Here is a 27,804-nt window from a genome sequence, read left to right on the forward strand (position 1 = left end):
CTGTTGAAAAGTTCAAATGATTACATTAGAGATGTGATGTGCCACTTTTCAAGTGTCTGATGGCTTCAATTAATTTTCATTCATTTTTCATATTTTGAATTCTTTTGAAAGGCTTACAAAAAAAACTACATTTGAATTGTAATTCCATGCTATTGACAGGACTATTAATTTTAATGAAGTTAGCTTACCATGTTTACAGTATGATAATTGTGATAAAAATGTGAATTTTAGGCACAGAATATTTTTTACAATTGAACAAGGCAGTAGATTATACAAGCTTGGACAGAAAGTTAATAATGACACCAATTTTTTTTTTTTAATGGAATTGTTTAGTACTGTTTTACCATTTGTTTACTGTAAAAAGTGTTTATACTTTCAATTAATAAATTGAAGTCTTGTGAAAGGTTGACAGGATAACTGGCATTAACTGTCAAAATAATTTCAAACTATTGAAGTTAGCTTACAGAATAAACATGTCAATCAACCCATATGATTTTTGCTGTAATATTTTAGTTTTGAAAAGTCACTGTGACTGATAGAAAAGTGATGGTTTTAGCAACATTTTAACCTGTCTGAATGCTAATAATCATTTTGCGTCGGGGGGCGAAGCCCTGAACCCTCCACCAGGACTTTGTCCTGGACCTACCGGGGCCTGCGGCCCCTGGACCCTGGCTACTAGGTTTTTCTGATTTCAAAAGTTGGCAGGTATGCACTTGTAAAGAACATCATGTCATGGCTGTCTTGACTTTACAATCATTTCTACAACTCTTATTTGATTGGAGCACATACTTGTTGGTCACAAAAAACATTCATAAAGTGTGCTTCTTTTATGAATTTATTATGGCTCTACTGAAAATGTGAGGGTCAAAAGTATACATACAGCAATGTTAATATTTGCTTACATGTCCCTTGGCAAGTTTACCTGCAATAAGGCGCTTTTGGTAGCCATCCACAAGCTTCTGCTTGAATTTTTTACCACAAAATTGCTGCAGTTCAGCTAAATGTGTTGCTTTTCTGACATGGACTTGTTTCTTCAGCATTGTCCACACTTTGGGAAGGCCATTCTGAAGCCTTCATTCTAGCCTGATTTAGCCATTCCTTTACCACTTTTGACGTGTGTTTGGGGTCATTGTCCTGTTGGAACACCCAACTGCGCCCAAGACCCAACCTCAGGGCTGATGATTTTAGCTTGTCCTGAAGAATTTGAAGGTAATCCTCCTTTTTCATTGTCCCATTTACTCTCTGTAAAGAACTAGTTCCATATTGGCAGCAAAACAGGCCCCAGAGCATATCACTACCGTCACCATGCTTGACGGTAGGTATGGTGTTCCTGGGATTAGAAGCCTCACCTTTTCTCCTCCAAACATATTGCTGGGTATTGTGGCCAAACAGCTCAATTTTTGTTTCATCTGATAACCCTTTCGTACACAATGGAATTTTCCAAGCCTTTGCTTGGTGAAACAAAGACAGTCTGTTCATTGGGAACTCAGAACGGAAAGTTTTTTGATAATGTAAATACAATTTTTCTGACACTTTTTTAATATTGTTTTTATTTTTTTTATCTTTGTCAATATGATGGCTACCAAAAGTTCCTTATTGCAGGTAAACTTGCCAAGGGACATGTAAGCAAATATTAACATTGCTGTATGTATACTTTTGACCCTCACATTTTCAGTAGACCCATAATAAATTCATAAGAATCAGAATCAGAATCAGCTTTATTGTCATTACGCAGGGTAACGAGATTGAGGCCATTCCATACAGTGCGATGTGTGCATGCTAGAAAAACAATGTGTAAATATATAAAAAATATAGAAGTGCAAGGAAAGGTGTGGCCCACAAATGTGACCCTGTACACTCTATACAGTGGGTGAAATGAATATATACATGAAAAAAACAGGGTGGTTGGCATACTTGCCAACCCTCCCGAATTTTCCGGGAGACTCCCGAAATTCAGCGCCTCTCCCGAAAACCTCCCGGGACAAATATTCTCCCGAAAATCTCCCGATTTTCAGCCGGAGCTGGAGGCCACGCCCCCTCCAGCTCCATGTGGACCTGAGTGAGGACAGCCTCTTCTTTATGACAACAGGGGTGACAAGAACTAAATCATCCAGACTAGAGATAAATTGTCTTACCTAAAATTAAATATATTTATTAATTTAAAAAAATAAAAATTAAAAAATACATTTTTACTATATTTTGCTAAAAACATCAAAATTAATTGTATTTTTATTTGTATTTTTTCTGACTCCTTATTACATCCAGCCATAGAATTATACATTAAAATAAACATATTTGAAATCATTAATTTTAAATGATCATAATAATTCATTTAAAATGACCATATTTAATTATTAAAATACTTGCTTGTTTATCAACAACTTTAGCATTTTATTCATTACATTTTGAAGCTCTCAGAAGCCAAGTTATGTTATATTCCTTAATATTTATTTATGCAAGTTTGAAGTATCAATTATCTAAACACAGTTTTGTTTGCATATTTTCAGTATGTAGATATCTATACATATATATACATATATATATATATATATATATATATATATATATATATATATATATATATATATATATATATATGTATGTATATATATATATATATATATATATATATATATATATATATATATATATATATATATATATATATATATATATATATATATATGTATGTATATATATATATATATAGATATATATATGTATATATATATATGTATTGTTGCGTTTTGGACCAGTTGTTCCTCCCAGGGAATTCAAGTCACAATTCGCTCCCAAGTTCTTTCCGACACTTAAAGCTGAGTTGAAAAACCACCAGAGACAGAATAGGTATTTTGTTGTATATTCTCAAAGCTTTGCCAATATACATTTTGATTGAGACCAGTCTAACCCTAGAACATTCTATTGCGCCTCCCAAAATGGTCTGTCCTCCCGATCCCACCACTGTGGGATCGGGAGGACAGGGAGGAGGGATCTCTCCTCCCATCTCTGTAGACCAAACAAATGCTAGTCTAAACACATTCCAAAGAACTCAAGGTTATCACACATAGTATACTTGCTGACAGAGCATCAAGAGAATAAATGGAAAACACGAGCTGTTTTCAAATATGACTAAGAAATGAAAGAAGTAGTACTTAAATTCGGATATATGTAAATATCTGCCTCCGACAGTATGAAATACTTGACTTGGTGAATTCTAGCTGTCAATATACTCCTCCCCTCTTAACCACGCCCCCAACCACGCCCCGCCCCACCCAGACCACGCCCCCACCCCCCACCTCCCACCTCCCGAAATCGGAGGTCTCAAGGTTGGCAAGCATGGTGGTTGGTGGAATGGGTTATTGCACCGAAGAGAAGGCAGTTATGAGGGACAATGGGGAAGTCCGTTCAGGGTGGTTATGGCCCTGGGGAAGAAGCTGTTCTTTAGCCTGTTTGTTTTGGTTTTAATGCACCTGTAGCGCTTCCCAGAGGGCAGGAACAGGTGGAACAGGTCAGAGCCAGGGTGGGTGCTGTCCTTGATGATGGCACTGGCTCTGTTGAGGCAGCGGGAGGTGTAGATGTCCGTCAGAGAGGGGAGAGAAGCAAACTTCATGAATGTTTTTTGTGACCAACAAGTATGTGCTCCAATCACTCTATCACAAAAAAAAAAGAGTTGTAGAAATGATTGGGAACTCAAGACAGCCATGACATGATGTTCTTTACAAGTGTATGTAAACTGTAAGACTTTATATACTGTATTCATCTCTTTGATTGTTTTTAGGCCATAATGGAGGAGATTGCAGGTTTTGAAGAACGTCTCACAAGCTTGAAGCAGAAAGGAGAAGATCTGGTTGCCAGCTGCACCGACCAAGTCCAGGCTAAGATCAGCCAACAGGTGCAGGTTCACCAGCAGGGAACTAGAGACAGCTACTCGGCCATATGCAGCACTGCCCAGCGGGTGAGTTAAAAGATGTCCAGAACTGGAGCAACCAAAGATTTCAATACAATACGGTCGACAGGTGCACCAAAGTCTGGACCGAGAGTTGCAGAAACACGTCAACCATCAGGACACTCTCCAGCAGTGCCAGACGTGGCTTGCCACGGTCCAGGAGGAACTCCGCCTAAACCATCATGGACCATCTGGTCTGCAGGATGCGCTAAAACAGGTGCTGGTGATATTGTAACAGATCGTATTTGCTGTTAGTTTCTGACAAATCCGATGGTAACAGGTGAAGCACTTCCGGGCCCTTCAGGAGCAGGCCAGCACCTACTTAGACCTGGTGTGTTCAGTGTGCGACCTGTCTGATGATGCAGTGAGAGTGACTGCGGCAGAAGTTCAGAAGGTCAAGTTAACTGTAAGTATATATGTAAGGTATTATAAATACGGTATATATTAGAGATGCGCGGTTTGCAGACACAACCGCGGAGGCCGCGGATAAACCGCGGGTCGGGCGGGTAAAAATAGATTTTAAATAGATGCGGGCGGGTTGCGGTTGAACCAATTCGGAAATATATATATACATAGTTAAATATTGTTACTGTCGGAGGCAGATATTTACATATATCCGAATTTTAGTGTTACTTATTTTCTTTCATAGTCATATTTGAAAACAGCTCGTGTTTTCCATTTATTCTCTTTCTGTTTCTCTGCAAGTAAACTGTGTGTGTTAACCTTGAGTTCTTTGGAATGTGTTTTGACTAGCATTTGTTTTGGCTAGAGACAGAGGACTGCCAGGGACTTAAGGGGGGAGAGGGTGTTTCGGGGGGGACAGACCATTTTGGGCGGCGCAATAGAATGTTCTATGGTTAGACTGGTCTCAAAAAGTATATTTGCAAAGCTTTGAAAATATACAACAAAATACCTATTCTGTCTCTGGTGGAGTCTTGTTCACGAGTGAGGGAAGAGTGGATCGTGAGATCGACAGGCGGATCGGTGCGGCGTCTTCAGTAATGCGGACACTGTATCGATCCGTTGTGGTGAAGAAGGAGCTGAGCCGGAAGGCAAAGCTCTCGATTTACCGGTCGATCTACGTTCCCATCCTCACCTATGGTCATGAGCTTTGGGCCATGACCGAAAGGACAAGATCACGGGTACAAGCGGCCGAAATGAGTTTCCTCCGCCGGGTGGCGGGGCTCTCCCTTAGAGATAGGGTGAGAAGCTCTGTCATCCGGGGGGAGCTCAAAGTAAAGCCGCTGCTCCTCCACATCGAGAGGAGCCAGATGAGGTGGTTCGGGCATCTGGTCAGGATGCCACCCGAACGCCTCCCTCGGGAGGTGTTTCGGGCACGTCCGACCGGTAGGAGGCCACGGGGAAGACCCAGGACACGTTGGGAAGACTATGTCTCCCGGCTGGCCTGGGAACGCCTCGGGATCCCCCGGGAGGAACTGGACGAAGTGGCTGGGGAGAGGGAAGTCTGGGCTTCCCTGCTTAGGCTGCTGCCCCCGCGACCCGACCTCGGATAAGCGGAAGAAGATGGATGGGATGGATGGATGTCTCTGGTGGTTTTTCAACTCACCTTTAAGTGTCGTAAAGAGCTTGGGAGCGAATTGTGACTTGAATTCCCTGGGAGGAACAACTGGTCCAAAACGCAACAATTTGGTGCATTGGCCGGGAATCGAACCCAGGCGAGAATTCTACCACTGAACCACCACATACGAAAAACGAGCAGCACTCTTTGAAAAAGTCAATTATTCATCAGGCACTGCAGCACAACACAACACAACAGAAGAAGAAGAAAAAAAAGAAAAAGATGGCACCGCGTCCCAGCAACAAGTGGCGCAAGTGAGCGCTCCTTCAGCGCAGCAGGGCGCATTTTAGAGGCCAGGCGCTCTCGCCTGAATCCTGGCACTGTAGATGCCATTTTATTCCTGCATAGTGCTAACAAAAAAAAAAAGTAAGTAGACATACGGTTGGATATGTTAAAGGAATTAGTCTACGTTACCTATAGGCTATACCAAATAAGCCCATGTCTAACCTATATTGAGTTCGGTCAGCTAAATAATTTTGATGGTTACGTGTTGTTTGGGCGCACTACAATGCAAAGGAATTAAGGCAATTGCGTTGTTTATTGTGTTTTTTCTCTATTGGAGATATACTACTATGTGTGAATAATTATTTGGCCTCACTTTCAAGTGTAGCGCATCTCCGATTGGCGACAATGTAAGGATATTTAGCCTGCTTTGTTTGTCTATTTTCATTATAATTCAAGTTTGATGATAAAGTGCAGTCTGATGGGTTTGATTTCCCCCCTTCAGCTATTTGCCTTGGCCAATAAGTTGCAGGTAATTTATTATTATTATTTATTTAATTTATTTTTGTTTAAATAGGGATGACATACATATGTTATTGTATAATTTAAGTTTGTGCGCGTGATTGACAGCCTAAGGCTTATGAGGCACATTTTTTATTTATTTTTTTATTTCAACTTAAAAACGTATGAGCCTATGCCTAGAACATAGGCTATGTGTTTATCTATATTTCCCTGCCTGTCGTTGACAATGGAGATTGTCTGATATTTTGTCATGGCTGCAGATCAATCAATAAAGGTTCATCTTTGTCGCGAAATTGTTCACTGTTTCACTGTGCACCCCGCCCTCGTCCCTATTTGAGCATTATAACGTTAATATTCATTGAAATAAATTCAGAACTTTTTTTTTACCTAACGAAAATATAGGCCTAGTCTTTCTAAAACCTTTTTTTAACTTCTTAAAAGCCTCGTTCTGCTTGCTGCAACTGCGCACACAAAGTGTGAGGAACGCACTCCTGATCTGAGGGCATTGGCAACAATAGTCAACACTTTCTTAATGGAAATGACAATAATACTATAATAATGATCAATAATATTATCACGCATTAATATCTCTTGGCCACTAATGCGTGGCCAAGAGATATTAATGCGTGGCACGCATTGAATGTCTCTGCTGCACTGGATCAGTCTCCTTTCTTTAACAGGCAAAAGCTTTCTAACCTCACTAATGCCTTGCATCGTCTATATTAGATATATAACCAGTGTTGGGACTAACGCGTTACAAAGTAACAAAGTAATCTAACGCGTTATTTTTTAGATTCAGTAACTCAGTTACCGTTACTACATGATGCGTCACTGCGTTATTTTGCGTTATTTTTTAATGTAGTATCGGCTAGAAACAGAAGAAGTGTCGTCCTTCTGTCTCACAAGGAAAAGAAAAGGCGTGCTTTCCTCGACCGAGGAGCGGAGCGCAGCAGAGACGTTCCTCCAGGGCCTATGTACTTCGGGGCTAACACCCTTCATTTTACCCGGCAGTGGGTCTTTACAGCTCCGGACTTGAGGGTGAATGACGAGGCCGGCGGTTTGTTGCAACTTTGCGACTTTATTGGTGTCTTACACGCAGCCATCCACCAAGCTAGAGCACCTGCACGCACTCACTGTTGCCGCTCGCTCACCTCTCTCGCCCACTCACTCACTGACGTCACTCACCTCACATGCTGTCATATCTTAAAGGGCCACACACACACACACATACGCTACTCTCATAACAACTAACAAGACATCATGGTGAAGCCAGAAGTCGAGTTTCTTAACATGGAGACATTGTCACTACTTTTCTTTTGTCGAGCACAAAGAAAAGAACATTTTAGTTAAATGTAAGTTGTGTCTTTGTCTTTGTGTGTTGTATGTAGACCACATTGCTTAGCAGAGTTGAGTGATGCAAATGCATGTCAAGTTGATCAACACATTGTATTATTCTCCAGTGCAATAACAGTACTGAAATGAAGGCTAAAAGGGCATTAATGAGAGCCTTAAAAAAAAAAGGAGAAAAAAAAGAAGTAACTAAATAGTTACTTTTCACAGTAACGCATTACTTTTTGGTGTAAGTAACTGAGTTAGTAACTGAGTTACTTTTGAAATAAAGTAACTAGTAACGGTAACCAGTTACTGGTTTTCAGTAACTAACCCAACACTGTATATAACAACGGGCGGATGGCGGGCGGGTGTGGTTTTGATAAAATGTTGGTTCGGATGGATGGCGGATGGATGACGACTTTTGTGATGCGGTTGCGGATGAAATAATTGCCTATCCGCGCATCTCTAGTATATATATATATATATATATAAATCAGTGGCGGGCCGAGCGTTTCCCACCTAGGCCTTCAGTGATGTCTGACTTCAATGATTACCTCTCAAAATACCATAATTGATGTCACCACATGACCATTGCTGGAGAAATACTATACAGGAGCACATGTACGCATTACTGGCCATTGAACCACATCAACAGTGTACAAAACGGGTTATTTTCTAGGGTATTTAAAAATCAATTAACCCGCATCAGCAATTAAAACATATCTATTGTGGTACTGTCAAAATTCCATCCATCCATCCATCTTCTTCCGCTTATCCGAGGTCGGGTCGCGGGGGCAGCAGCCTAAGCAGGGAAGCCCAGACTTCCCTCTCCCCAGCCACTTCGTCCAGCTCTTCCTGTGGGACCCCGAGGCGTTCCCAGGCCAGCCGGGAGACATAGTCTTCCCAACGTGTCCTGGGTCTTCCCCGCGGCCTCCTACCGGTCGGACGTGCCCTAAACACCTCCCTAGGGAGGCGTTCGGGTGGCATCCTGACCAGATGCCCGAACCACCTCATCTGGCTCCTCTCCATGTGGAGGAGCAGCGGCTTTACTTTGAGCTCCTCCCGGATGGCAGAGCTTCTCACCCTATCTCTAAGGGAGAGCCCCGCCACCCGGCGGAAGAAACTCATTTCGGCCGCTTGTACCCGTGATCTTGTCCTTTCGGTCATAACCCAAAGCTCATGACCATAGGTGAGGATGGGAACGTAGATCGACCGGTAAATTGAGAGCTTTGCCTTCCGGCTCAGCTCCTTCTTCACCACAACGGATCGATACAGCGTCCGCATTACTGAAGACGCCGCACCGATCCGCCTGTCGATCTCACGATCCACTCTTCCCCCACTCGTGAACAAGACTCCGAGGTACTTGAACTCCTCCACTTGGGGCAAGATCTCCTCCCCAACCCGGAGATGGCACTCCACCCTTTTCCGGGCGAGAACCATGGACTCGGACTTGGAGGTGCTGATTCTCATCCCAGTTGCTTCACACTCAGCTGCGAACCGATCCAGTGAGAGCTGAAGATCCTGGCCAGATGAAGCCATCAGGACCACATTATCTGCAAAAAGCAGAGACCTAATCCTGCAGCCACCAAACCAGATCCCCTCAACGCCATGACTGCGCCTAGAAATTCTGTCCATAAAAGTTATGAACAAAATCGGTGACAAAGGGCAGCCTTGGCGGAGTCCAACCCTCACTGGAAACGTGTCCGACTTACTACCGGCAATGCGGACCAAGCTCTGGCACTGATCATACAGGGAGCGGACTGCCACAATCAGACAGTCCGATACCCCGTACTCTCTGAGCACTCCCCACAGGACTTCCCGAGGGACACGGTCGAATGCCTTCTCCAAGTCCACAAAACACATGTAGACTGGTTGGGCAAACTCCCATGCACCCTCAAGGACCCTGCCGAGAGTATAGAGCTGGTCCACAGTTCCACGACCAGGACGAAAACCACACTGTTCCTCCTGAATCCGAGGTTCGACTATCCGGCGTAGCCTCCTCTCCAGTACACCTGAATAGACCTTACCGGGAAGGCTGAGGAGTGTGATCCCACGATAGTTAGAACACACCCTCCGGTTCCCCTTCTTAAAGAGAGGAACCACCACCCCGGTCTGCCAATCCAGTGGTACCGCCCCCGATGTCCACGCGATGCTGCAGAGTCTGTCAAAATTAAAAATTGTAAAACAACATTAAACGTGAAAAAATTGAGGAATTAAATGTTTGGACTTACAATTTGTAGCACCCATTTGACTCCGTATAAGCCAGTGGTACTGCTCGTAGTCGGTTGATTCGAGTAGAAGTGGCGGGCATTTCCCCATTTCATCGCCGGGACAGCTGAGCTAGCTTCCGTGGTTGGTCGACATGGTCTCACAAGATGTAGTTTCTCTTTAAATATCCTTCTTGAAAACGACCTTGCAAATATATATCTGTCACCTAATCAACGTTTTGTTCTCCTTTGTGGGTTAAAAAAGTGAGTATTGGTGATTTCTCTGCTAGCCCAGTATGGCTACGTTGCAACACTTCCTGCTTCAGTAAACTTGTGATTGGATACTCACTTTGGAGTGACAAGTGAGTATCCAATCACAGTCTCGTTAACATCAGGCTACCTAGATAGGCTACTGTCAACAACTTGTGATCTGATTGGCTATCGCAGCGGATGAATTTAATAAATTAATCCGCTAACGGTCCCAGGTGTGGCTCTGTTGATCTGCATAGCACCGCCGCGGCTCAAACCAGTGAGTATCCAATCACAGGACGCGTAAATGTCACGTTCAACGTAAGGCCAGCTAGAAGGCCTTACTGACAACAACTCGTGGTCTAATTGGCTATCACAATTATCTATCAACTGTATGTGCCGGTTCACTTACAGTGCACACACGCCCGCATTGTTTATTCTGAAGGCCCCGGGCAGATTTGGTACAGCATGGCAACATAAGCTAGCTGAATTCTGATTGGATACTAGAGATGCGCGGTTTGCGGGCACAACCGCGGAGTCCGCGGATCAGGCGGATGAAATAAAAAAAAATTAGATTTTATCCGCGGGTCGGGTCGGGCGGTTGAAATAAAAAAAAATTAGATTTTAAATAGATTCAGGCGGGTGGCAGTTAAACCAATTGGGAAATATATATACATAGTTAAATGTTGTTACCCACATACGAAAAACGAGCTGCATATGCCACAACAGAAGAAAAAAAAAGAAAAGAGATGGACACTTTTACGGAGCGGAGAAGGGACGCCTCGCCGGGGTCCGGGACCGAGGCCCCTTCCCCTGAGAGGGCCCCACCGGGAGCCGTAGCTGAGGCGATCCGCGAGAAGGGCCCGACGCACGTCCAGGGTCACCACCGCGCCCACCGCACCGACACCCCGCCTCGTCCGCCTTCGCCGCGGCCGGCGTCACGCGCAGCAGGTAAGCAGCTTACCTGCCCGCCACCCCCGTGGCCGGGGGCTCGTAACAGGGGTCACTCCGCGCGCTCCGCCCGCGCAGCTTACCTGCCCGCCACCCCTGTTTCCGGGGGGGCGTAACAGGGGTCACTCCGCGCGCAGTGCGCTCACAAAAGGAGTGGGGCTCACCCTGGTTGATATAGACAGCAGGACGGTGGCCATGGAAGTCGGAACCCGCTAAGGAGTGTGTAACAACCCACCTGCCGAATCAACTAGCCCTGAAAATGGATGGCGCTGGAGCGTCGGGCCCATACCCGGCCGTCGCCGGCAGCGAGACGAGCTTGGAGGTGCGCTCAGCGCGGCTCCCATATGATTGCGCACTGGTGTGCGTCTGGGCCGTGACAGCGTGGCACGCGAATGTCTGTGCTGCATTGGATCAGTCTCCTTTCTTTAACAGGCAAAAGCTTTATAACCTCACTAATGCCTTGCATCGTCTATATTAGATATATAACAACGGGCGGGTGCGGGCGGGTGCGGTTCTGATCAAATGTTACATCGGGTGGATGGCGGATGGTTGACGACTTTCTGATGCGGTTGCGGATGAAATAATTGCCTATCCGCGCATCTCTATTGGATACAAACTCCAACCTAAAAACAGCAGCACTGGAAGGAGCATAATATGACATGAAGAGAATATGAATACTTTTACATATTTAGGGAAAGGCCAGCAGAGAAAGCCTTGCTGGCCCTGATGGCACACCACTGATTTATATATATATATATATATAATATAATTTTATATATATACCAAAAACTAATCGGAGGACATGTTCATTGTGCACATTCTGTGTTGTCCTTGCAGATTGAGGAGAGCATGTCTCGCGCTCAGGAACTTTCAGAGGGCTGGAGGGAGATCAAAGAGCAGAAGCAGGATTTGACAAACTTGTTCCAAGACATGGAACAGCAAATCCTCACTCTGTCCAGAAGACCTGCAGAGTTAGAGACCAAGATTGCTCAAAACATGCTTTCTCAAGCCAAGGTAGGAGAGTGTTCCCAAAGATGTTTGGATGCTCTTCACCTGAAGCAATCAAAGATATTTACTGACATGATCTTCTTGACACGCAGGAATGTAGCCAGCAACTCCAGTCCAAACAAAGCGTCCTGACCAGAATGACGGAGAAAGTCAGCAAACTGTCTCCAGGCCAGGACTCCCCAGAGCATGCAGAGCTGGACCGTCTGAGTCATTCCTGGCTGGACCTCTGTCATCAGGCCAGCAAGCTGCAGAAGCAGCGGCAGGAGGACCTCCAGATGTCTAAAGAGTACCACGACTGTATGGCTGCCGTAGAAGTTCTGTTTGAGCAGGGGGCCAAACAGTGGGACAATCTAGCAAGGTGTGCTTGTGTGAAAATGTTGTCTTCCTTACCATCGTTCATTATTCTTTCTCTTACAATGCAGAACCGATGCTGAAAGCTCCTCTCAGCACTTGGAGGCATTACGCAAACTTGCTGTAGAACTGGATGGCCAAAAAGGTACACTGGAGGATCTGAAGGACCAGAAACAAAAAGTTATCCAGCGTCTGAACCTGGACGACAAGGAGCTGGTCAAAGAGCAAATCAGTCACTTTGAGCAGCGCTGGTCGCAGATGCAAAACCTCATTGAGAAGAAAATCCAAGACTCGGTGGTGACCCTGGAGGAAATGGGCCAGGTGGAGGCTCGTCTGAGGGAAGCTCGGGATTGGGCTGAGGAGCAGAAGCCCACCTTGTCCGAGGCCATGAAAATGAGTCCTCCTCCAGAGCTGGCTCAGAGTTTCCTCTTTGACCACTTGAGTATTTGTAGCGAGTTGGAGGCGAAGCAGCTCCTGTTGGCCCAAGCCATGACCGACGCCGACAGGGTTCTGGCCCGTCTCGGTCTAAGCGAGCGTCAGCGTCTGCAGCAGCTGATTTCCGACACTCAATCAGAGGTTGAGTCCTTGAGCGTGAAAGTGGTGCAGCGGAGAAAACATCTCAGCAAGGCCTTCACCGAGAGGACTCAGTTCCTAATGGCCGTCAACCAGTCTATTTCCTGGGTCCAGCAAAATGAGAAGAAGGCCCTGGCCGAAGAGAGCGTGGCTTTGTTACCCGATGACCTTGCCAAGCAAGTCCGAACGTGCCGGAACATTCAAAGCAGCTTGAAGGCTTACCAGAGCGAGTTGACGTCCTTGTGGTCTCAGGGGAGGGACTTGATGAGGGAAGCCAACGATGACGAAAGGAACGAGATCCTCACCAAGCTGCAGGAGTTGCAAAACATCTTCGATAAAACTCTACACAGGTGTGGGAAGAAACTACAAGATCTTGAAAAGGTGTTCGTCTCAAGGAAGTACTTCAAGAACGATCTCGAAAAAATATGCCAGTGGATAAAACAAGCTGACATCATCACATTTCCTGAAATCAACCTCATGGTAGGAGACGGCGAATTAGAGGCCCAGCTGTTGAAGTATCAGCAGATAGTCGAGCAGGCAGTGGAGTATGAGAACCTTCTCTTGATTGTGCAAAGAGCAGGACAGGAGATTCTGGCCACTCTGAATGAAGTGGACCACTGCTATCTGGACGAAAAACTGAATACGCTCCCGCAGCAATACAACAACATATTAGCATTAGCCAGAGAGAAACAGGAGAAAATCCAACAGGCCATCTTTACCAGGAACGAGTACACCTCTTTCATAGATGTCACTCAAAAAGCCCTGGAGGAGCTTGAGGACCAATTCAACCATCTGGGAAAGCAGCCTGTAGGCCTGGAAACCGAAGAGGTGCTCACCCTGCAGAGTGACTACAAAGCCATCCAAGTGGACCTGAGCCATCTGGGTCTTGCTGTGAGCGAACTTAACCAGAAGAAGGAAGGCTTCCGTAGCACCGGACAGCCCTGGTGCCCCGAGGAAATGACCCAGCTCACCAGCCTCTACAACGGTCTGAAGAGGCTGGTTGAACAGAAGATGGAGCATCTGGATGAAACCTTGGAGTCATTCGAGGACCAGAAGGCGATGGCCATGCAGGTGGACTCAGAACTGAAGGCGACCAAGGAGCAGCTGGTGAAGGTCAACGCTGAGACTCAGTCTGCAGAGGAGAGGCTGAAGAACTACCACACTCTTGCGGGAAGCCTCCAGAGCGCCAACTCTCACTTATCGAGGCTCATGGAGCAAATGGACTCTCTGGCACCGCGTAAGGACCAAACGGCCCACAACGCCTCCAAAGAGCAAGTGGTCCTGTGGCAGGAGGAGCTGCGATCCTTGCAGGCCGCGGTCGGGGACCTCATCGAGGAGTGCGAGAACCGCTTCGTTCAGAGCAAAGACTTTGAGACGGAGATAGAAAGGACGCTGGCCTGGCTGCAGAAGGTGCAGGACGAGCTGGGGTCCGCCGTGACCGTGGACATGCGGGTGGAGAAAGTGCAGGAGGAAATCAGGAAACAGCAAATAATGCAGGAGGAGGTTCAGTCCACACTTAGGATCGTGGCTGCTCTGAGCAGCAGGGAGAAACAGAAGTACACCAGTGCAAACGAGCTGGTGCCGACCCACGTAGACACCAGCCTTGAAGAAATGGCCAAGCTGCAGGCAGATGTTCAGAAACAACTGAGTTCCAGACAGGTATCAACCGTCTTTTGTCTAATCTGGATCTCTTCATGAATTGTCATATGTAAGGAGGGCATTTTTACGTTGTGAAGGTAACCCTGGAGCAGGCCCTGCTGCTGTGCCAGAAGTACCACTTTAGGATGCAGGCGGCCTGCGAATGGCTGGAAGACGCCGTGTCCTTCCTGCAGGAGGCCAGCCTGGGCGTGGACGTGGAGAACTATGAGGAATGTCTGCGGCAGCACGGCGGCATCATGGCCACCGAGCAGGAGTTTCTCATCCACCTGGATGAGCTGGAAACTTTCCTGCCCCAGCTGGAGAACCTCGTCAACCCCACAGCCAAAGGCCAGCTGCGGGTGAGCGTGGAGTCGGCCAAGCAGAGAGGTTTGGAGGTCCGGGATCAGCTCCAGTGTCATCAAGATGTCCTTCAAAGGTAGTGCAAGCCAAAAGGCTAAATCCTCTAATTGAGAGGTCTTCAACAGGGGGTCTGTGATCCCCTGTTGAATTGGATTATACATAATTATTCTAACACCCCCAGAGTTGTTTACAATATTGCAGGTATTTGTAATATTTTGTATATAACTCATGAATGTTTCTCCTTAGTTGTGTGGATCAGTGGAAGTCGTACCAGGAGGCAAGGCAGACCGTCATTGAAATTATGAACGAAGCTGAAAAGAAGCTGACCCAATTTTCAACCGCCAAAGCGGCAACGAGCCAAGAGGCCGAGGACAAGCTGCGCAGTCACCAGGTGGGAGTAAATGTGTAAGACTTATAGTAGTCAGCATGGTTTATACACTATATTTTCATTTTCAGACCCTGGTTTCACTGGTCAACGGCTTCCAAGAGAAGCTGAGTGGTCTGGAGGAGCAGGCGGCTCAGCTGGAGCAGGTGGGCAGTGATGCCAGCAAGGCCACCATCAGTCGCTCAATGACCACCGTGTGGCAGCGCTGGACCCGACTCCGCAGCGTGGCACGCGGGCAGGAGCGATTCCTGGAGGACACGGCGCAAGAGTGGAGGACGTTCAGGGAGAAGGTACACCACCGCTACCCCACAGCAAGCTGTACAGAAACCCATGATTGCCATTCCGTCAAAGATGATGAAGGTGGGGGCGGTTGCCGACGAGCTCCGAGGTCGGGTGCCGGACAGCGCGGTGGAGAAGGCCTCCAAGGCCACCCTGCAGTCTCTACTGGAGCAGCACGACCTGCTGAGTCAGGACTTGGAGAGAGAGCTGTCATCGCTCACGCTGCTGCGCCAGTACGCCCTCAGCCTGCTGCACGACGTGGAGGTGCCTTCACCTACCAGCGAGCAGGAAGAGCTGCCCAGCCTGAAGGAGATCAGAGCTGTTCAGGAGCACATGGAGAGGTACTGAGACCCTGTAGTCTCATATCAGGTTAAATGTTGACTATCCCTGTTGTCTGCAGCCTCCTGACGGAGTCCAGGACCAAGCGAGCTCAGGCAGCTCTGGAGCTGAGGGACAGAGAAGAAGTGGAGCGAGAACTCAACGTTGTGAAGGCATGGATCCAAGAGACCAGGGAGCTTCTGTTCAACCCCACGCCAGACATTGATGCTCTACTCCAGGAACTGGAGGTACACCTGCTGGAGACATGCAGAAGAGTTTGCAGAAACATCACTGTCCTGTCTTTCCACGCCCCTAGGTCGTACACGGAGACGTGATTACGTATCGCCAGAACGTGGACAAGTTAGCCGAGCGGCAACAGAGCAAGTACTTGGACCTCTACACCATCCTGCCCTCGGAAATCTCCATGCAGCTGGCCGAGGTCTCGCTGGCTTTGGGGGCCATCGAGGATCAGGTGCGGTCTTACTTGGCAACATAGAGTAGGTCTGTGGTGCAGCATGTCTTTTTGTCATGTTATGCCCCCGTGCATTGTAGGTTCTTTCCAAAGAGAGAGACATACAGAAAACCAGAGAAATAAAAGAGGAGTTCAGCTCCAGAATCCATGATGTCTCGGAAAAACTCAAAGCCATTTCTGCCAAATTCAAGGAAAAGTCAGCAGAGGTTGACCAGGCCAAAGAAGAAGTCAAGGTAACTTTGTTTATTTTGGAACTCTTTAGGCTTTTCAAAGTGTCAGCTCGGGAAATAGAATCCTCCCTAAGTTTTGTAGGCCTAGGCACAGGTGTCAAACTCAAGGCTCGGGGGGCCAGTTTTGGTGCGCCAAGACATTTTATGTGGCCTTCACATAACTTTGTGGTCTGCCACATCATTTTATGTGGCCTCCACGTCATTTTATGTGGTCTGCCACTTCATTTTATGTGGTCTGCCACATCAAGTGGCCTCCACATCATTTTATGTGGTCTGCCACATCATTTTATGTGGTCTGCCACTTCATTTTATGTGGCCTCCACTTTATTGTATGTGGTCTGCCACTTCATTTTATGTGACCTCCACGTGGTTTTATGTGGCCTCCACGTCATTTTATGTGGTCTGCCACTTAATTTTATGTGGTCTGCCACTTCATTTTATGTGGCCTCCATGTCATTGTATGTGGTCTGCCACTTCATTTTATGTGGTCTGCCACCTCATATTACGTGGTCTGCCACTTCATTTTATGTGACCTCCACGTGGTTTATGTGGCCTCCACGTCATTTTATGTGGTCTGCCACTTAATTTTATGTGGTCTGCCACTTCATTTTATGTGGCCTCCATGTCATTGTATGTGGTCTGCCACTTCATTTTATGTGGTCTGCCACCTCATATTACGTGGTCTGCCACTTCATTTTACGTGGCCTCCCTGTCATTTTATGTGGTCTGCCACATAATTTTATGTGGTCTCCACATAATTTGAAGTGGCTTCCACGTCATTTTACATGGTCTGCCACATTATTTTATGTGGTCCGCCACATCATTTTACGTGGCCTCTACGTCATTTTATGTGGTCTGCCATAGATAGTATTCTACTGTATGTAGTCCACCACGTCATTTAAGTGGCCGCCACATTATTTTACGCGGCCTGCCCTAGATAATGCGGCCTGCCCTAGATAATATTCTATGTAGTCCACCACATCATTTTACGTGGTTCGCCACATAATTATGTGGCCTCCACGTTATTTTATGTGGTCTGCCACATAATTTTATGTGGTCTCCACCTCATTTTATGTGGTCTCCACCTCATTTTATGTGTTCCGGCACATCATTTTATGTGGCCTACACGTCATTTTATGTGGCCTACACATCAGTTTACGTGGCCTCTACGTCATTTTATGTGGTCTGCTATAGATAGTATTCTACTGTATGTAGTCCACCACGTCATGTTACGTGGCCTCCCGTCATTTTATATGGCCTCCACTACAATTTTTGCGGCCTGCCATAGATAGTATTCTATGTAATCCACCACATCATTTTACGTGGTTCGCCACATAATTTATGTTGCCTCCACGTTATTTTATGTGGTCCGCAAAGTTAATTTATTTGGCCTGCCACCTCATTTTATTTGGCCTGCCACCTCATTTTATTTGGCATCCACTTCATTTTATGTGGTCTGCCACTTCATTTTACGTGGCCTCTACGTCATTTTATGTGGTCTGCCATAGATAGTATTCTACTGTATGTAGTCTCCACCACATAATTTGATGTGGCCTCCACGTCATTTTACATGGTCTGCCACATTATTTTATGTGGTCTGCCACATCATTTTATGTGGCTCGTCACATCATTTTATGTGGCCTCTACGTCATTTTACATTGTCTGCCACATTATTTTACGTGGTCTGCCGCTTAATTTTATCTGACCCGCCACGTCATTTTATGTGGCCTCTACGTCATTTTATGCGGTCTGCCATAGATAGTATTCTACTGTATGGAGTCCACCACATAATTTATGTGGCCTCCACGTCATTTTACATGGTCTCTGCCACATTATTTTATGTGGTCTGCCACATTATTTTATGTGGTCTGCCATGTTATTTTATGTGGTCTGCCACATTATTTTATGTGGTCTGCCACATTATTTTATGTGGTCCGCCACATTATTTTAAGTGGTCCGCCACATTATTTTATGTGGCCCGCCACGTCATTTTATGTGGCCCGCCACATCATTTTATGTGGCCCGCCACGTCATTTTATGTGGCCTCTACGTCATTTTATGCGGTCTGCCATAGATAGTATTCTACTGTCTGGAGTCCACCACATAATTTACGTGGCCTCCACGTCATTTTACATGGTCTCTGCCACATTATTTTATGTGGTCTCCCACATTATTTTATGTGGTCTGCCATGTTATTTTATGTGGTCTGCCACATTATTTTATGTGGTCTGCCACATTATTTTATGTGGTCTGCCACTTATTTTATGTGGCCCGCCACATCATTTTATGTGGCCCGCCACATCATTTTATGCGGCCTCCCACATCATTTAAGTGGCCTCTACGTCATTTTATGCGGTCTGCCATAGATAGTATTCTACTGTATGGAGTCCACCACATGATTTATGTGGCCTCCACGTCATTTTACATGGTCTCTGCCACATTATTTTATGTGGTCTGCCATTTTATTTTATGTGGTCTGCCACATAATTTTATGTGGTCCGCCACATTATTTTAAGTGGTCCGCCACATTATTTTAAGTGGTCCACCACATTATTTTAAGTGGTCCACCACATTATTTTATATGGCCCGCCACATCATTATGTGGCCCGCCACATCATTTATGTGCCCCGCCACATCATTTTATGTGGCCCACCACATTATTTTATGTGGCCCGCCACATCATTTATGTGGCCTGCCACATCATTTTATGTGGCCTCTACGTCATTTTATACGGTCTGCCATAGATAGTATTCTACTGTATGGAGTCCACCACATGATTTATGTGGCCTCCACGTCATTTTACATGGTCTCTGCCACATTATTTTATGTGGTCTGCCACTTATTTTATGTGGTCTGCCATATTATTTTATGTGGTCTGCCACATCATTTTATGTGGCCTGCCACATCATTTTATGTGGCCTCTACGTCATTTTATGTGGTCTGCCATAGATAGTATTCTATGTAGTCCAGCACATCATTTTATGTGGCCTCCACATCATTTAAGTGGCCCGCCATAGATAGTATTCTATGTAGTCCAGCACATCATTTTATGTGGTTCGCCACGTCATTTTATATGGCCCGCCACATCATTTTATGTGGCCTGCCACATCATTTCATGTGGCCTCTACGTCATTTTATGTGGTCTGCCATAGATAGTATTCTATGTAGTCCAGCACATAATTTTATGTGGCCTCCACATCATTTAAGTGGCCCGCCATAGATAGTATTCTATGTAGTCCAGCACATCATTTTATGTGGTTCGCCACATCATTTATATGGCCCGCCACATCATTTTACGTGGCCTGCACATCATTTTATGTGGCCTGCCACATCATTTTATGTGGCCTCTACGTCATTTTATATGGTCTGCCATAGATAGTATTATATGTAGTCCAGCACATCATTTTACGTGGTTTGCCACATCATTTATGTGGCCTCCACGTTATTTTATGTGGTCCGCAAAGTTAATTTATGTGGTCTGCCACTTAATTTTAAGTGGCCTGCCATAGATAGTATTCTATGTACTCCACCACATTATTTTATGTTCGCCACATCATTTATGTGGCCTCCACGTTATTTTATGTGGTCCGCAAAGTTAATTTTATATGGCCCGCCACATCATTTTATCTCATTTTGTGGTGCGCCACATTATTTTACATTACATTATTTATGTAGTGGCCCACATAAATAATGTATCATATATTATGTGGTCCGCCACATTATTTAATCTGTTCCAGCACTTTATTTCATGTGACATTTGACTGCATGCAGTCACACACAGTATGTTCTACACTTGATAAGGCAACAAGATGTTCCATGCATTTTATTGTTGGTCATCAAAACTGAATTCTTAAATATCTGCAAGTTATCAATCAACCTGTTCGTACAAAATATAATAATCTAAACCTGTTTCTGTTCATTTATTTTCACTTTTAAGCGGCCCTCCGAGGGAAGCCGTTAGAGATGCGTGGATAGGCAATTATTTCATCCGCAACCGCATCACAAAAGTCGTCAACCATCCGCATCCACCCGAACTAGCATTTAATCAAAACCGCACCCGCCCGCCATCCGCCACCCGCCCGTTGTTATATATCTAATATAGACGATGCAAGGCATTAGTGAGGTTATAAAGCTTTTGCCTGTTAAAGAAAGGAGACTGATCCAATGCAGCAGAGACATTCAATGCGTGCCACGCTGTCACGGCCCAGACGCACACCAGTGCGCAATCATCTGGGAGCCGCGCTGAGCGCACCTCCAAGCGCGCTCGCGCCACTCAAACTGCTGCAGGCAGCTGCGTTCTATCTTGTTTTAACATCCTGTGGCACTCTTCTGGGATCACGGCGGACGAAACTGCTCATGCTCAGGGTGTTTGTGGAGATTCGGGGTTTTGCACAAATGTGATGCACCATGTTAGATGTCCCGGTTTTGTGACTGTCGTACAGGCCCGGCCCTAACCAATCTGGCGCCCTAGGCAAGATCTTAGGTGGCGCCCCCCCCACATCGGCAGTGAAGTGTATATACTCACAAGAACCCGAATAGCTTTGTCTTTGACCTTTCTTTTTACTTACAACTATACCTAATATATAAAGGGGTGGAAAAGTGACTATTACCTGCAGGGCAAACATTAGCTAACCAGAAGGCAATAACAATGTAAACAAAAAACACCTGCTTAAAAGATCTAATACAAATGTCCCTGAGGAATGTAAGGTGGGAGCAGGGGCGTCGCTAGGGATTTTGGGCCCGATGAAAAGAATCTTTACAGGTCCCCCAACACAGTGTCATTATTTTTTCTGTATTATAATTTCATCATCATTAGGGGCCTCTCTGGGCCCCCCTCCATCATGGGCCCCTAGAATCTGTCTCCTTTACCCCCCCTTTTCGGCGCCCCTGGGTGGGAGTACTGTAATTACCTAACGTTACATTATTATTTTCCATAACAATTTAGCCCCCTCCACAATATTAACCCGACGTTAAAACAGAACTAGCTATTTATTGATTAGCAATTGCCGAATCATGTAGCATTAGCTTAATGCTAAAAAGCCAGGTTACTATCACATTCTGTAACATACAAATAATTTCATGTAGGCTAACGTTACCTACCTGCTACCTCTTGTCTTTTCTCTTTTTTCTTCCCTGGGCACTTGACAGTTTTAGCCGTTTTGACATCTTGTGTTGATTTTTTGATGTGGTGACGTCCAAAAAGAGTCATGATACGGGAAGGGAGGGGGCGCACCGTGCGGGGGATGAGGGGGGCGCGTAATGTTGTAACAAATAATATTTCTATTAAATAGGCTTTACTTTGCATTTTAATTAACGTGGGATTATTTTTTGTATTTAGAAATAATAATACCAACTTTTTTTTTTTTTTTTTTTTCTCCAACATTTGTGGCACTGGCGTGGCGCCCCCTGATGGACGGCGCCCTTAGCATTTGCCTATACGGCCTATGCCACGGGCCGGCCCTGCTGTCGTAGACATAAACAGCGTCGCAGCTCTTGAAAATCACGTAGCCAGCATTACTATCATCCTGATTTACAACCTCATAAAAACGATTCCGCGCTGAACTTTTCTGGCCTTTTTTTTTCCCCTGGTCTTTTAGTATTCCCTTTTTTAGTTTGTCGCGTACCACGTTTGCTGCCGGCGTTGCCATCTCTTTTTTTTTTCTTCTTCTGTTGTGGCATATGCTGCAGGTGCCTGCTCGTTTTTCGTATGTGGGTAACAACATTTAACTATGTCTATACAGGTAAAAGCCAGTAAATTAGAATATTTTGAAAAACTTGATTTATTTCAGTAATTGCATTCAAAAGGTGTAACTTGTACATTATATTTATTCATTGCACACAGACTGATGCATTCAAATGTTTATTTCATTTAATTTTGATGATTTGAAGTGGCAACAAATGAAAATCCAAAATTCCGTGTGTCACAAAATTAGAATATTACTTAAGGCTAATACAAAAAAGGGATTTTTAGAAATGTTGGCCAACTGAAAAGTATGAAAATGAAAAATATGAGCATGTACAATACTCAATACTTGGTTGGAGCTCCTTTTGCCTCAATTACTGCGTTAATGCGGCGTGGCATGGAGTCGATGAGTTTCTGGCACTGCTCAGGTTGTTATGAGAGCCCAGGTTGCTCTGATAGTGGCCTTCAACTCTTCTGCGTTTTTGGGTCTGGCATTCTGCATCTTCCTTTTCACAATACCCCACAGATTTTCTATGGGGCTAAGGTCAGGGGAGTTGGCGGGCCAATTTAGAACAGAAATACCATGGTCCGTAAACCAGGCACGGGTAGATTTAACAGAGTGGACCGACACCAGCAGATGACATGGCACCCCAAACCATCACTGATGGTGGAAACTTTACACTAGACTTCAGGCAACGTGGATCCTGTGCCTCTCCTGTCTTCCTCCAGACTCTGGGACCTCGATTTCCAAAGGAAATGCAAAATGTGCATGGTTGGGTGATGGTTTGGGGTGCCATGTCATCTGCTGGTGTCGGTCCACTCTGTTTCCTGAGATCCAGGGTCAACGCAGCCGTCTACCAGCAAGTTTTAGAGCACTTCATGCTTCCTGCTGCTGACCTGCTCTATGGAGATGGAGATTTCAAGTTCCAACAGGACTTGGCGCCTGCACACAGCGCAAAATCTACCCGTGCCTGGTTTACGGACCATGGTATTTCTGTTCTAAATTGGCCCGCCAACTCCCCTGACCTTAGCCCCATAGAAAATCTGTGGGGTATTGTGAAAAGGAAGATGCAGAATGCCAGACCCAAAAACGCAGAAGAGTTGAAGGCCACTATCAGAGCAACCTGGGCTCTCATAACACCTGAGCAGTGCCAGAAACTCATCGACTCCATGCCACGCCGCATTAACGCAGTAATTGAGGCAAAAGGAGCTCCAACCAAGTATTGAGTATTGTACATGCTCATATTTTTCATTTTCATACTTTTCAGTTGGCCAACATTTCTAAAAATCCCTTTTTTGTATTAGCCTTAAGTAATATTCTAATTTTGTGACACACGGAATTTTGGATTTTCATTTGTTGCCACTTCAAATCATCAAAATTAAATGAAATAAACATTTGAATGCATCAGTCTGTGTGCAATGAATAAATATAATGTACAAGTTACACCTTTTGAATGCAATTACTGAAATAAATCAAGTTTTCCAAAATATTCTAATTTACTGGCTTTTACCTGTATATTTCCCAATTGGTTTAACTGCCACCCGCCTGAATCTATTTAAAATCAAATTTTTTTTAATTTCAACCGCCCGACCCGACCCGCGGATAAAATCTAATTTTTTATTTTTATTTCAACCGCCCGACCCGCGGATAATCCGCGGACTCCGCGGTTGTGTCCGCAAACCGCGCATCTCTAGAAGCCGTAATTTAAACGAGTTTGACACCAATTGCCAGGTGTTGTCCAGTTTGTATTTCCTCCAAACATGCTGTGTTTTTAATGCAGAGTCTGGCAGAAGACTTGGACATCTGCGGCCGTACACTGGCTGAGCTGGATGCTGCCGTGCAGGAGTTTGGTCGTCGGAACCCTCTGCTGGCCAAGCAGCTTGGCGACGCCATCAGCAAGTTGTCAGAGATGCACCACCACACCACTCGGCTAGCGGACTACCGCAACAACTGGCTCAAAAAGGTATTTTTCATACTAAGTATGGCGTCCTCAATATGTTTCACTGTGTTCTTGGCTCTGCAGGCTGTTTGCTATTTAGATGAATATCACGAGATGCTGGACTTCATTGTGAGGTGGTCAGAGAAAGCCAAGAGCCTGGTGAGGGCAAACATCATCTGGAACTCCTCACTTCACCTGCAGGAGCAGATACGGGTGTGCCTGGTGGGTTGCAAAGTCCTGTAGAAGCCTCACATCTTATAATCGTTAGACAAATGACTTAGAGGACCATTAGATGTTTGGTTGCAAAGTTCTTCCCTCATAGTTTTTGGCCCATTCTTGCTCAGAATGTACAGATATGTGCTTGTAAGTCGTTTTTGTGACAATTTGGCCACGCTAAAGCACAGGTGTCAAACTCAAGACCCAGGAAATAAAGTGCAACAATATAGTATTTTATCTTGAAAGTGCATATTTTTGCAACAAGTAAGAATAAACATTTTTATGTGTTAAAAATAAATACATATTTGTTAATATTTCAAGGCAAGTTATCCATCCATTCGTACATTAAAAAAATCAAATAATCAAATGTATAGGCAATTGTGTACACCAGCGTTTCTCAAAGTGTGGGGCGCCCCCCACTGGTGGGGAATAGAGACATGACAGGTGGGGCGCGAGGAACGGGAGGAAATTTCACTTAAAAAAATTTTTTTTAATTATTATATTCTTAGATTATTTTTTTTTACTATGCTTTCATTTTCTATACACACTGTAAATCACTTTGTGATTCTGTCTGTGAAATCCGCTATATAAATAAATGGAAATTACCGGTACTTATTTTTACTGTAGGCTTTATATTTCTCGGTGCGAGCGAAAGTTTGACAGACATAGCAACAGTAACTAATGGGGGCGGGTTAAGCGGAGCAAACTTTCGCGCGGATGGGTAGCAGGCTAATGTGTGGATCACAATTACACAAATATATGCATTTGTGACTCGCACCTCAAAGGTCGTCGAGCCAGAGCCAGCGCCTGCAGAGAAACAAAAATGTGACGGGCACACACTGTGTCATTCACCGGGAAGCACTCGCGTCAAGGCAGCTCAGCCCCGAACTCAATGAGGTTTTAACAGATGTTGTGAGCGCGGTAAATTTGATCAAAACACGACCACTGAAAGCGCGACTGTTCTCTGCACTGTGTGAGGAAATGGGAGCTGATCATACAGCCGTGCTGTTTCACAGTGAAGCAAGGTGGCTCTCCCGGGGGAAAGTGCTGTCACTTGCCCTGTCTTGCCAAATGCATAGCTCCTCCTTTTGTTTTGCAAAGATTGCAAAGTGGCACTTTTATTGTATTTATTATTGAACTTGATGCAAGTTATTTGATTTATTATTGAACTTAATGCAAGTTATAACACTTTTTTTGATTTATTATTGAACTTGATGCAAGTTATAACACTTTTTTTGATTTATTATTGAACTTGATGCAAGTTATAACACTTTTGTTTTATTTATTATTGAACTTGATGCAAGTTATAACACTTTTTTTGATTTATTATTGAACTTGATGCAAGTTATTTGATTTATTATTGAACTTGATGCAAGTTATAACACTTTTATTTGATTTATTATTGAACTTGATGCAAGTTATAACACTTTTGTTTTATTTATTATTGAACTTGATGGAAGTTATTTTATTTATTATTGAACTTGATGCAAGTTATACCACAGCTGCACAGTTATTTTATTTATTATTGAACTTAATGTTATTTTATGTTATTGAGTTCGAATGTATACAACTTGATGTTCAATAAATTTGAAAATGTTAAAGCTTGGCATTAGCGCTCTGTTGGGGCGATGGGGGCAGGTGGGGCTTGAAAACTCCCCCTTGTCCAAAGTGGGGGATGACAAAAAAAGTTTGAGAACCACTGGTGTACACGTTTTAAAATAATATAAATTCACTGTTACAAGTGGCCCTCTGAGGGCAGCAATAACTGCCATGTGGCCAATGAAAACACGTTTGATCTAATCCTTAATAAAATCTAATTTGGGTGCTCAAGAATATTCATTAACATCCAAATCACAGTTTTTATTTATTCACATTCAAATTTGGTTCATAAATTTTGAGACAAACAAACATTTTCTTTTTTTTTTATATACATTTTTTAATATTGATATTAATATTGTTATTTTCCGGTTTCCCTTTTTTTAGTATTGTATTTTAATTAGTCTTGTATTTGTAAAGTCTTTTTATTTGATTTGTAAATGTCTTTTCTAAGTATTGTAAAGCTGGAATTGGTTTGGCGTTGCTTTAGTTTCTTTTTTATATTGATTAACGTTCTGCATTTTTTGTAAATAACATTTTAAAAATGTTTAAAAAAATATATGTTTACTTAATAGGCATAATTATTGCTTTTTTTTCTAAGTCGTACGTCAGCTGCCAAGAGGAGCTTTTGAAACCTGTAAACTGTTTTTAAAAATGTTTTATTGTAATTTATAAACCAAATAATATATTACGAGAATCGTGTTGGTTTGAGAATTGACTCTAAATCCAATCTTCACACCACGAATCTGATTTTTTTTTTTAAAACAACTAAATATCTGCTTGTCACCTCAACTTGAGATTTCAAAGCATAGCCAATTGTGGAATTCTATCATGAGGCAATTATACTATTATATTGGTTAGTGCAGCATCGCGTGGACATCGGGGGCGGTACCTCTGGATTGGCAGACCGGGGTGGTGGTTCCTCTCTTTAAGAAGGGGAACCGGAGGGTGTGTTCTAACTATCGTGGGATCACACTCCTCAGCCTTCCCGGTAAGGTCTATTCAGGTGTACTGGAGAGGAGGCTACGCCGGATAGTCGAACCTCGGATTCAGGAGGAACAGTGTGGTTTTCGTCCTGGTCGTGGAACTGTGGACCAGCTCTATACTCTCGGCAGGGTCCTTGAGGGTGCATGGGAGTTTGCCCAATCAGTCTACATGTGTTTTGTGGACTTGGAGAAGGCATTCGACCGTGTCCCTCGGGAAGTCCTGTGGGGAGTGCTCAGAGAGTATGGGGTAACGGACTGTCTGATTTTGGCGGTCCGCTCCCTGTATGATCAGTGCCAGAGCTTGGTCCGCATTGCCGGCAGTAAGTCGGACACTTTTCCAGTGAGGGTTGGACTCCGCCAAGGCTGCCCTTTGTCACCGATTCTGTTCATAACTTTTATGGACAGAATTTCTAGGCGCAGTCAAGGCGTTGAGGGGATCTGGTTTGGTGGCTGCAGGATTAGGTCTCTGCTTTTTGCAGATGATGTGGTCCTGATGGCTTCATCTGGCCAGGATCTTCAGCTCTCACTGGATCGGTTCGCAGCCGAGTGTGAAGTGACTGGGATGAGAATCAGCACCTCCAAGTCCGAGTCCATGGTTCTCGCCCGGAAAAGGGTGGAGTGCCATCTCCGGGTTGGGGAGGAGATCTTGCCCCAAGTGGAGGAGTTCAAGTACCTCGGAGTCTTGTTCACGAGTGAGGGAAGAGTGGATCGTGAGATCGACAGGCGGATCGGTGCGGCGTCTTCAGTAATGCGGACGCTGT

The 27,804-nt window shown here is 44.7% G+C and overlaps 1 protein-coding gene across 11 annotated transcripts in view; it reads left to right on the top strand.

Moving 5' to 3' along the window:
• The window catches only part of syne1b (spectrin repeat containing, nuclear envelope 1b), a 469,384-nt gene that overhangs the window by 236,385 nt on the left and 205,195 nt on the right, over positions 1-27,804 (top strand). For all 11 annotated transcript variants that reach the window (XM_072911924.1, XM_072911927.1, XM_061924513.1 and 8 more), the window contains 15 exons: positions 3,779-3,955; positions 4,017-4,163; positions 4,227-4,352; positions 11,846-12,022; positions 12,109-12,374; positions 12,439-14,599; positions 14,677-15,014; positions 15,185-15,329; positions 15,395-15,613; positions 15,675-15,943; positions 16,003-16,168; positions 16,237-16,392; positions 16,473-16,625; positions 24,087-24,269; positions 24,330-24,467. In XM_072911924.1, coding sequence (XP_072768025.1) covers positions 3,779-3,955; positions 4,017-4,163; positions 4,227-4,352; positions 11,846-12,022; positions 12,109-12,374; positions 12,439-14,599; positions 14,677-15,014; positions 15,185-15,329; positions 15,395-15,613; positions 15,675-15,943; positions 16,003-16,168; positions 16,237-16,392; positions 16,473-16,625; positions 24,087-24,269; positions 24,330-24,467 — 4,821 coding nt within the window. The remainder of the gene's footprint in view (positions 1-3,778; positions 3,956-4,016; positions 4,164-4,226; positions 4,353-11,845; positions 12,023-12,108; positions 12,375-12,438; positions 14,600-14,676; positions 15,015-15,184; positions 15,330-15,394; positions 15,614-15,674; positions 15,944-16,002; positions 16,169-16,236; positions 16,393-16,472; positions 16,626-24,086; positions 24,270-24,329; positions 24,468-27,804) is intronic.

The sequence above is a fragment of the Nerophis lumbriciformis genome, linkage group LG29, assembly GCF_033978685.3.
Source record: "Nerophis lumbriciformis linkage group LG29, RoL_Nlum_v2.1, whole genome shotgun sequence".
In the NCBI taxonomy this organism is placed as follows: domain Eukaryota; kingdom Metazoa; phylum Chordata; class Actinopteri; order Syngnathiformes; family Syngnathidae; genus Nerophis; species Nerophis lumbriciformis.